Source organism: Stigmatopora nigra, chromosome 19 (assembly GCF_051989575.1).
Source record: "Stigmatopora nigra isolate UIUO_SnigA chromosome 19, RoL_Snig_1.1, whole genome shotgun sequence".
In the NCBI taxonomy this organism is placed as follows: Eukaryota; Metazoa; Chordata; class Actinopteri; order Syngnathiformes; family Syngnathidae; genus Stigmatopora; species Stigmatopora nigra.
Genome location: NC_135526.1, coordinates 10,652,206 through 10,663,393, shown reverse-complemented (window position 1 = coordinate 10,663,393; position 11,188 = coordinate 10,652,206). Strand labels below are relative to the sequence as shown.

Here is an 11,188-nt window from a genome sequence, read left to right as displayed (position 1 = left end):
TACTAAGAATAGCAACTAGTTAGGCAAGTCATAAAGAATGAGGTTCTCATTCATAACAGCAGTCTATAATTTACTTTTGAAGTGCCACCTTTGTAATTTTTCATTTTACTTTATTTTTTTTCATATTTATAAACAATGATTTTTTTCCAAATTCAGATTGAGTTATACTTTTTATTCATACCGTACGGTAATTGACAAATTTAGGTATGTATTATTATTATTATTATATTTTATTTGTTTTATCCATTATTTTGTATTAGTATTTACAATTAAGAGGGCGTGGGAGAAATTCAGTAGATTTTAAGCAGTTCATGGCCATGGTGTGCATTATGTTTTTGATATCTTACATTAAATAGTAGTTTGTGATATTTCTAAAAATATTACACATAAGCTTTGAGATCAACTCACTCAATATTTCATTGTGCTGGGTGCAAATCACTTGAAGCGTTTCCCTGGTAAATTTAGCGATTTTTTTACCCTGATTTCGTGGTATATGCACTAAGCACCAATTCTTGTTTCAAATGTTTCAGAAATCTGTATGAAATTTGATTAAGATTGTGTGTCACAAGAACTCAGTGGTGGTCCATGTATTTTCTAGTAGCGCCTTCTATCGAAATCAATCCAACCGTCAAAAAGTATTTTATGGCTATAAAACCTCTACTGGGCTATAGCTGCGACACAAAAAATCATCAATAAAAACCTCGTACAATTGAAATATTATTTAGGAATATAGCCATATTTTACTCACCAAAAAACTCTTTTAACTGTACACAATATCCATCCTCCTTTCTTTCCTCCTTTTCGATCGCCATCGAAGCTCATCCTGAAAGTCGAGCCTGTCCTTTCGGATTTCTGGCATACGTTTTTATTTGATTTAGTGCTGAAAATGTTCATTCCCGGTTGTGACAGGATTGCTTGCTTTGTAGTCCGACCTTTCTTAACAATGTCCAGCTTTTTTCTTGAAAAGTCTTGAAAATGGCTTTGACAGTAAATGTGCAAAAAATCAATTTCTTCTCCTCCAATGCGGGTTGACAAAACCGCTATTAAATAAACACAATATATTTGCTTGTGCACTTCGCTCCAGATACAGTTCGATAGCTCTGGCTAGTCCACTCTATCACTAGCCAATAGTTGGTGAAAGCGATGACGTATCTCTACGCCTGCGAGAAGGGAATGACGTATCTCTACGCCTGCGACAAGGTGTTGTGGCGTTGCCTACTTGAAATCTGATTGATAAAAGCAACAGTCATATCGACGCTTGTTTAATGCAGCAAAGCCTGCAGAACTGATTGTGAAGGCACTCCTTGGCAACAAATAATGGCTGAAATGTGATTGGTTAAATGCTTCACTATGAAAACACACACCTGGAAGCAGTGCAACCAGGGGAAAAAGCAATGAAAGGAAGCTAACAGACAATTTGGAATTATTTAATAAATATTGATGGACAAAATATATATGATTCAGATATTTCTTAGGACAGCAGCGGCCTTGAAGGCCCTGACGGCCCGCCACTGCCAGAACTAGCTTAGCACTTCAAACAAGTAAAAACTGCAGGAAGAGATTTGCATTTTGGGGTTTTCTCATTGAGATGCAGTTCTTGCTGGTGACAACATTGGGACAAACATGCTGAGGATAGCTTTTAACCCAGAGTTTAATAGTGAATGGATAAAACACATTGAACATGGTGATCCACTGCAATGGAGTGAAATTACCTTTCTAGCCAATTTTTCTATGGTCTCAACTAGTTTTCTGTATATTTACACAGGGAAAATCGCTTTGCACAGATGACACAGTGCTAATTTTCAAATTGACAAAACTGCGCTGTTTGCTTTGTTGAATTTCAGTCACTTCATCCTTGAGGTAAACAACAACAGGCTGGCATAATAAACATTTTTTATTTATTGAACTGACGCAACAGTGTTTAGAATGACTTGCCACAAAAATGTCTCTACATAAAGCGGAAAGTGGTGACTGTGAATGAATAATCATGCAAAGCACACACTTCCTGAAGGTAAACTGAAAGATGCAAGATGGCGGCGTGCACGGGTGCAGCGACTCTTTGCTCTCCAGTTTATAGTTATTTACAAACATCTGCGAGGCAAACATTTTCTACAGTCGCCAGGATTTAATTATTTGGTTCACTAATTTCGTTATGCACAGCTGTTGTATAATGACAATAAAGCATTTTGATTGATTTAGATTTGGGGACACCATGGTAGGCGCTTTCACAGGCCTTACACACCTCTCCCACATCAAAACGCAGAGTTTGAAATTAGGAATACGATTATAAAGCGGAAAAAAATAATTGAATGCAAAAACAAAATACTTTTAGACCGCAAAAAAAGATTTTGAAACTGGAAAAAGATTTGAAAGTGTAATGTTTTTGCAACATTATAATTTGTTGCTTTCATTATTTTTGGCATTGATTTAGCAGAATATTTAGGATTACCGTATTTATTCGAATATAACGAGCCAAATTTTGTACCAAAAAAACTGAAGCAAAGTTCGGGCGCCCGGTATACATGGTCTACTTATATGACTAAATTGCAATGTTTTCGGAGGTTTTGACGTCCGCCATTTTGAATTTTCCTTTCTCGACCCAACTCTTGTCATGCCTGAGATTTCAGGCGAGAATAAAGGGCAAATTGGCGGACTACACAGACACCGGCAGCATTTTGTCAAAGTGTTCTAAAAATATATTAAAACTGTGGCTATCCTGAGGAAAAGGCTCCAAGAACCGGGCAGGGCACAGAGGATAAACTGCACAGAAGAAAACCGGGCCCGGGCATGGCATATAAATGCTTAAAAATGCCCTTCTAGAAGGAGCGAGTGCACACTTAGAAAAAATGCTGAAGCTTTTCAAATTTTATTTCAAAGTGAGTGGCGCGCTTCCAGAAGGCGCTCCTTTCGAGGAATTGAGCCCAAAATAATAGCAATACATAATAGGAAAATAAAACAATTTTGAGCATGGATGAGATCATTTTTGTACTAATGTTGTTTCATGACGACTAGATTCTTCATCATGTCAAAAGAGTTTCCGTCAGGTTCCACTGAAACAACACCTTCCTTTATACTGTTAACCTGTAAAAAACCATTGCTATCGAGACCCAGAATCTCAGCTTCGGGTCCATCCTCACTCCAAAGATGCACCACACTTCCACTGAAAAAACAAAAATAAAAAAAGAAGTCAGCACTTAAGGTTGTTTAAATTTAAATCAAATCCATATTATGAGGTTGTTTATCCTGTGATCGACTGGCAATGAATATAGGGTTTCTCCTGCGACCTAACCAGTTGGCTGGGTTTGGCTCCAGCACCCTGCACCCCTGTCAGGATAAGTGGTGTGGAAAATTAATGAATGACTAAATTAATATAATAATCAAGCATATAGGTATTATCAGTGTGTGTACCTGTTATTATTCACCCTCAAATGAGTCTATAACCTGATGGTGAGGTTGGTGAGTCCCAATAATCCTAGAAGCTGTTATCTGGGGCCTTGTGGCCCATGGCGAACTCGTCCGAGGAAGGGAACCAGACAAAGAATGACTCAGAAGACCTTTTATGATGAGTTCCATAAATGAACCAGATTTTCCGTCGCCCGGACGACGGTCCCCTGGGCCCCCCTCTGGAACCAGGCCGGGCACAGCCTGAAGAGGCTACGTGGGTTCATCTTCCCATGGGCTCACCAACCATGGGAGGGGCCAAATAGGTCGGGGGCACGGATAGTTGCACCCCAGCCAAAGGAGGGGTTACTGGCGGTTAAATCCCCGGCTGCAAAAAAACGACTCTTGGGACATGGAACCTCTCACTTTGGGAAAAAGCTTCAGCGTAAGGTTGAGGTGTTCCGGCTTGATGTAGTCAGGGTGACCTCTACACACAGGGCTCTGGTACCACACCTCTCGGAGTCATTGGACATTCTTACATTCTAGAGTTGCCCACGGTGAGAGACGATGACCAGGTGTGGATACTCATTGCCCTCTGGCTCAGTCCCCACCGGCGGTTCACCCCAGTAAACGAGAGGCTAGCATCACTCCGCCTTAGGGTGGGAGAATGGGATCTGACTGGTATTTGTACTTATGCACCAAAGAGCAGTTCAGAGTAGCCACCCTTTTGGGGGTCCTAGGTAGGGGGCCTGGAAAGTGCCCCTCCTCGAGACTCCCTCGTTTTGCTGGGGGACTTAAATGCTCGTGTGTTCGGTAGCTCCAACAAGGTTAAGAACCACCAGATTAGAAGTTTCATCCAAAGTGTGCTCATTCCAAGAAGGCATATTGAAGACTTACAAGTGCTGTGTAGTACTACTTCTTTTAGGACAACCGGGAAATTATAGAATTTGAGTGGTTTAGTCAGCCTTAATAATACTTACTTTCCTTGTGTGTTGACGTCCTTTCTTCAACTTTGAGCGTCTATCTACACTGTCAATCCTTCACAATGCTGGTTAGATTATTTTTATTAATGGTGGTTACTACTCACTCAGTGTACTTGGAAAGAGATATTGTGGCCGTCTTCCAAATGTTTGCTTCTTTCTTGGTAAAACGTACGGTACATTCATTTATGCCGCAATGGCATGCTACGTCTTTGACAAAACAGCGTCCCTTTTTCGGTCACTGTCATCATGTCTCATTTTTTCTTGGGCTCATTAGCGCTTATGAGGCATCTCAAGGACGATTGGAAATATAAACAAAGCTGGAATAGGCTTGACGTAGTGTTTCTCCACTGGTAAGGTACATGGTTCGGAATATAATCCGAAGAAACTAGGAAACGGCAAGACGTCGTCTTAATATGTTTGAATGAAAGAAGTCAGGTGGCGTAAGAATCTCTTTCCTTGGTCATCTCTACCAGGCATAAAATATCAGTGGGGGGCCCTGTGGACGAGCCAGGACACTGGAGAGAATATCTCTTTTGGCATAGGAAGGCCTCCCCTGAAAGACGAGAATTATTGACGAGGCCAGAGGGACTTGTGTGTATGTGTGTGCGCGTCTGTGTGCGTAAGGTGATTCAAGTGTGAAAGCTGATTATCTAATTAATGATACTAGCACATGTATCTGTCATCTGTGTATGCTTACCTGTGAAGCCACCTCTTGTAGTAAAGTGGTAGGATTTTCTCTGAACCACCATTTTGAAAGCAGTCTATGAGAGCCTCAAGGCAGCTGACTGATCGAGCGATAAACTGTGAACAACTAATGGGTGGTAGGTTGCAATTTTGCTGAATGTTATACTGCTGGATTAGATCATTGATGCACATTGTTGGATTACTGTTGCCCACATTGACACCACAGCCTAGAGAATGAAAATACAGTTATGTAAGAGGTTGACGTCTCAAAATTTATTGGAATGAACATGCTTTATTTTATTTGTATTCATTAAAGAGGTTATCAGTTGTATTCTGGAAAAATACAGAATATTATCTTCCTGGATCAGATGACGGCAAACAAGGAGGCAGTGACTGGACACTATTCCATTTATGGCAGCTTATTATTTCTTTGTGAATGTATCTTTCTATTCTCTGTGCAATACAGCAAAGCAAAACAGATGGCTGTAGCTGAAAAAAAATTGCACATACAAGGAACGATAGACCTCATCAACCTCCCTGTGAGATGTGTTGATGATATTGCTGGCAGTGTATAACTGGCATAATCATGTGGCACAGCAACTTCCAGAGATATTTATTTTCAGTCCCTCATCACTTCTGCACTTTACACTGTACTTGAATTATAGTGTGGTTTGTCTCATCTAATTTTCTCCCGCTTTATCTTCATAAATTGGGTTGCAGGTGCAGCATCTTCAACAGGGAGCCCCAGACGTCCCTCTCCCCAGCCACTTAATCCAGCTCTTCCAGAAATATCCCAAAACGTTCTTGAGCCAGGAAAGAACCAGTCTCCCCAGCATGTCCGAGGTCGGCCCCGAGGCCTCCTTCTGGTGGGACATGCCCGGAACACCTCACGGGGGAGGCGTCCAGGGGGCATCCTAATCAGATGCCCGAGCCAACTCATCTGGCTCCTCTCAATCCGGCTAGTCCAAGCCCCTATCAGATGACTGAGGAGCTAACCTTATCTCTAAGAGAGACTCGGGACAATATGCGGAGCAAACTCATTTCAGCCACTTGTATCCAGGATCTCGTTCTTTCGGTCACGTATCATAGCTCGTGACCATAGATGTGTGTAAGAAGCTTAGAAGAACACCAATTAACCAACACTGGAGAACAATGTTTTCCTGCTCATTCTGTGACCACAGATGCGCTACAACAGCCCAATTAAAAAGCTGCACAATTCAAAAACATTTTCCAGGCGCTGTTAATGTTCCAACATTTTCACATAAGGGAACCTAAAAAGAAGACTCAACAACCCACACAGGAAAAAGGCCCTTTTTTGCTCAATTTTTGGCAGGATTATCTTAAAAACACAATTGCCCACATCGGTCAGAAACCCTTTTCCTGCTCAGCTTCTTGCCAGAGGAACATAGATCGACCGGTAAATAGAGAGCCTTGTCTTTTGGCTAAACTCCTTCACTGCAACAATCCAGACAGACACTGCACCGATCTGCCTGTATATCTCCTTCTCCTAAACATTCCAAGGTGACATCGTCACGCGGACGCCAGTGGCAGTAACTCTGTCCACTCTTACTGCCCTTCTATCTTTTTTAAATTACATTTTAATATTACTCAATACATTCCCTTTTAATTTACTTTGTACTTTATACTTTTTACTTTAATGTTTTTGCAACTTTCTTTGTTCTTGTTGGGTTTATTCTGTATTACTATTATACATAAATGTGTAGTAAATTATTTCTTTGTTAAATCATTCTTCCTATTGTTCGAAAAGTGCTTGGGGTCATAAACAGTTGTCTGGTCCTCTCACAAGGACTGCTTATCAAAGGATTGTTTATCCTACATTTTACCCAGTCTGGGCTCCGAGGACTGTTTATTCTGGGTTTGCAGATACAGATATCTGCCACTTCCTTAACACTCGTATAGTGTGCATACCTCGTGACGCACTTCGGGCTTCTTTATGTAATTGTAATATGATTGTTATGTCAAATCAAGGCATGATTGTTTTAATGCAAATGAAGGTTGGTTTTAGTTTCCCGTTTTGTTATTGTTAAAATACCTTGATTGTTATTTTAGTTACAGATGTTGTTTTTGCTTACGCATGTTGAATTAATCAATAACCTTGTAATTGTTTTGATTTATGGCCTTAAAAGCCGTACGGGAATTACTGTTCGGGAGGATGCTTTGAAGACAAGGGGGAAGTCTTGTTGCTTTGAGTATCTTCCCTTAAGGTCCTTATCCATGATGCAATCCATTTAATTAAATGTCAATAATTGAATAAGATGTCTGCCTGCAGTGATTGATAAATACATCGGAAGGGTAATTATTTATGAACCTATCAGTTCTTTTAGCCTGGCTTCTTTCGGCTTTCTGCTAATTCTTTTTGGGAAACACTCAGCCATGTCTATGCAGTCATACACATGGGACTGGCTGTTACAATACGCAGCAGAAGGAGCAACACATCAATATCGCTGGAAATTTGGAGCTGGACAAAAGTGCCGGGAGAAGAAGCAACGCTTCTGACCAACCATTCCATCATGGGATAAGATGGAAGAGCTGTCGGCGCTTATCAATCCGGAAATGGAGTCGACGGGTTCTACTCTGCTACTGTTGTCTTCAGCTCCAGATTACTCAGAAACTGTGCGGATAAGCTTGGAAGAGTGACTCTGCATATTGTCTACATCGGTCCCAGTCTGCAGAAGTTTTCGATCTTGTAGAAGACTTTCTGTGTGCTTCCAGTTTTATCCAACTCTACAAAGTCTTTTTAATGAGTCTGTATCTGTTTTTGCGACCTCCCATACCCCCCCGAGAACCTTGGTTCGCCAATCCAGAGGCAGTCGCCGGTGTCCACGCGGTGTTGCAGAGGTGTGTCAACCAAGACAACTCCACAACATACAGAGCCTTTAGAAACTCCGGGCGTGTTGAGCTTATTAACCACCTCGGTGAGTTCTACTCGAGATGGGAGTCCGACTCAGTGTCCCCCAGGCTCTGCATCCTCATGGGAAAGCGTGTCCGTGGAATTGAGTTCTTCCAAGTATTCGGGCCACCGATTCACAACATACCGAGTTGAGGTCATCAGTGTCACATGCCCACTGTATACTGTGTTGATGGTCCACTGCTTCCCCCTCCCGAGATGTCTGATGGTGGGCTAGAATTTCCTTGAAGCCACCTGGAAGTCGTTCCCCATGGACTCACCGAACTCTTAAGATGCCTCCGGAGTCCCATGAGCCAAAAGGGCCCGGGTAAGACTCCTTTTTCATCTCTTAGCCTTTAAGCAGGGAATTCACAAAGTGTACCTCTGGAATGGCCCAGGAGACAGCAGCGGGGAAAGTGAGTGATATCCACTAACCCCACAAACCATAATTCTTTTTCTGACAAACAACTATTGTGGATTTGCTCTGGCTGGCTGGAACCATACGATTACCTAAGTCATGGCACGGCCATTTTACCTAGGGCGCTGCCGTCTAAACCCAGTTAAACGTGCTGTCACTGGCCAGACGCGAGTAGCCTTGATTTTGAAATAAACCAAAATTCCACTTTTTTTCCGTTTTATTTCTTGTTCCTAAGTAGATGCATGACTATATATGTTTATTAGTATTAAAATAGCACTGAAAAACCTTAACATGGGTCCGGCGGAATGAGTGGTTAGCACGTCAACCCCCCTAGCTCTGGAGTCCTGGGTTCAAATCCAGGTCGGTCCACCTCTGTGGAGTTTGCATGTTCACCCCTGCGTGGATTTTCTACGGGTACTCTGGTTTGCCCCCACATTCAAAAAGCATACAAGGTAGGCTGAGTGGACACAAAATTTCCCCTTGGTATGAGTGCGGGAGTCAATGGTTGTGCCCTGCGATAGGCCAGCCACCAATTTAAAGGAATTGAGGGCACGGTTTATATGCTCATAAAAACACGACATCCAAAAAAAACCTGCAAATTGACTTGCTGCCACTTGAGCGGCACCATCTTGGTTGCAGTAGCAAAAATGGATATAGACACAAGAAAAAGACATTGTAGAGTTATATAAAACTGGAACTACATACAGGAAGACTTCCACAAGGTGGGGAACTTCCGTAGAACCACTCTTCCAGCCTTATCCGCACAGTCCCCCTGTTGTCTGGAGCTGAAGAATCAGCAACAGAGTAAAACACTTCAGATACACCATTTCCGGCCTGGAAAGCGCCAACAGCTCTATCTTATCAGGATAATAGAGGCAACGATTGGTCTGAAGCGTGGCTTCTTCTCCCAGCGGCATCAAGGTGTTGTTCTTTCTGCTGCGTATTGTTCACAACTGATACCATGTGTCTGACGACGGAGAAATGGCTGAATAGTTCCAAAAAAGAGTTAGCGGAAAGGAATCAAGCTAATAGAACAACGAAAGTTGTAAATACAAAGTATAATGGACAAAGTAAAGTAAATGGGAATGTATTAAGAAATATTAAAATGTAATAAAAAGATACAAAGGCTGTAAAACGCAAAAAACGAATAAAAGCAGTAGAACATAAAAATAGATAAAAGATGCCGGAAGCCGTTGTAACTGGTTGTTTTTTGAGGGATTTAAATTGTAAATTTGGTACTTCTCCAAAATGGTAACTTTAAAAAAAAATCAAAGTGAACATTTTGGAGGATTTCCAGAGTCCTGAAGTTTGCGTTGCATTTCCGGAGAAACTCCTATTCCGGAGTAGTTATCAGCCCCGTTAACAGCAGTCCATACATCCTTACCAGGCTGCTATTCGGCATTAAAAAACCTCATTTTACTGAAACGGCAGGTTGCTTCTTTCTAGAAAACGTAAAATTAGAACAATATAAAGGTGGGGTCATTGTTGTGGTCTTCATTGATCTCCAAAAGACATTTGACACCCTCAACCACGAAACTTTCCAATTTAAATTTCTCACCAAGTACACTAAATTGGATAGAATCATACTTATCTTTAAGATCACAGTGGGTCAGGGTACAAAATCTACTTCGGAATAGTATTTACTGATGTCCTTTTATATCCACAACAGGAGGGAATGTGAAGTTGCGTAAAACAGGAGTCACAATAACATGTGCATTTCAGAGGACATACATATTCCCTATTGGCTCTATGACAAATTTGCAGCCGAACAGTGATGCCTAGTGACACCTATGATGGCGGTGACACTGATGATTGTGATATGGATTGAAGGTCCTTATGACATTTAACCGTGACACGGATTGAAAGATTATGTGCAAGGATTCGTGACATACAAATTCTCTATGACAAAGAACATCCTGCCAATAATCATAATCGATGTCTCTAACACGTCTCAGTGACTGTTGTACCTTTTTCATGACATCAATGCTGAAACTTAATAAAAGCGCGACTTGTGATTTGGGAAGAAAGAGAATTCTGTGGAGCCGAGCGCGAGTCATAGATTCGCGCCTCCGACCTTTCCAAGCCGCGCGGTCGCTTTAAAATATAACAGTCTCATGCCTTGTTTTTCCTTTGTGCACGGTTGGTAAGTATGGGGATCTGTAACTTCAGACCCAACAATTGGATAGAATCATACTTATCTTTAAGATCACAGTGGGTCAGGACACAAAATACAAAATCTACTTCGGAATAACAATCTTGAGGTACCGCATCCCTCACTCAATTTACCCTCACCAGTTTGCTTATAGAGCAAATAGGTCCACTGAGGACGCCATCACCGTAGCTCTACACATGGGAACCACGTAAGGATTCTTTTCATATAAATATCAAGATGGCGGCGCGCACGGGTGCAGCGGCTCATTGCTCTCCAGTTTGTTCGTTATCCTACAGTCGCCAGGATTTGATCACTTTCGGAAGGAGAGGCGAGATGCCCAATTTCACGACATACTACAAACAGACTTTCGATATACCCGAGGACATCCGGAGACCTCCGGGATCTCCGTGGATGGCCAACCCACTCCAAAGAACATTGCAGACGGCGAAGAGAAAGGAAGCAAAGCCCGCAGATGTCGGGCGGGCCTTGCTACTAAGCTACGGCAACAACCACTCCAAGCACCGCTTTCTAGTATCTTTTTGACCAACGCCCATTCCATCACCCACAAAATCGACAAGTTGGAACTTCGAATTGCTACCAACAGCTTTGTAAGGTACTGCAACATTATTCTCATCACGGAAACGTGGCTACACCCGCATATC

At 42.0% G+C, this 11,188-nt stretch overlaps 1 protein-coding gene across 4 annotated transcripts in view; it reads right to left on the bottom strand.

Annotated features, from left to right (window-relative positions):
• Positions 1-1,411: 1,411 nt before the first annotated feature.
• hlcs (holocarboxylase synthetase (biotin-(proprionyl-CoA-carboxylase (ATP-hydrolysing)) ligase)) overlaps positions 1,412-11,188 on the bottom strand; it is a 57,439-nt gene continuing 47,662 nt past the window's right edge. For all 4 annotated transcript variants that reach the window (XM_077740309.1, XM_077740307.1, XM_077740306.1 and 1 more), the window contains 2 exons: positions 5,062-5,275; positions 1,412-3,160 (listed from right to left, as the gene is read on the bottom strand). In XM_077740309.1, the coding sequence (XP_077596435.1) occupies positions 2,989-3,160; positions 5,062-5,275 (386 nt within the window). In that variant the 3' untranslated portion in view covers positions 1,412-2,988. The remainder of the gene's footprint in view (positions 3,161-5,061; positions 5,276-11,188) is intronic.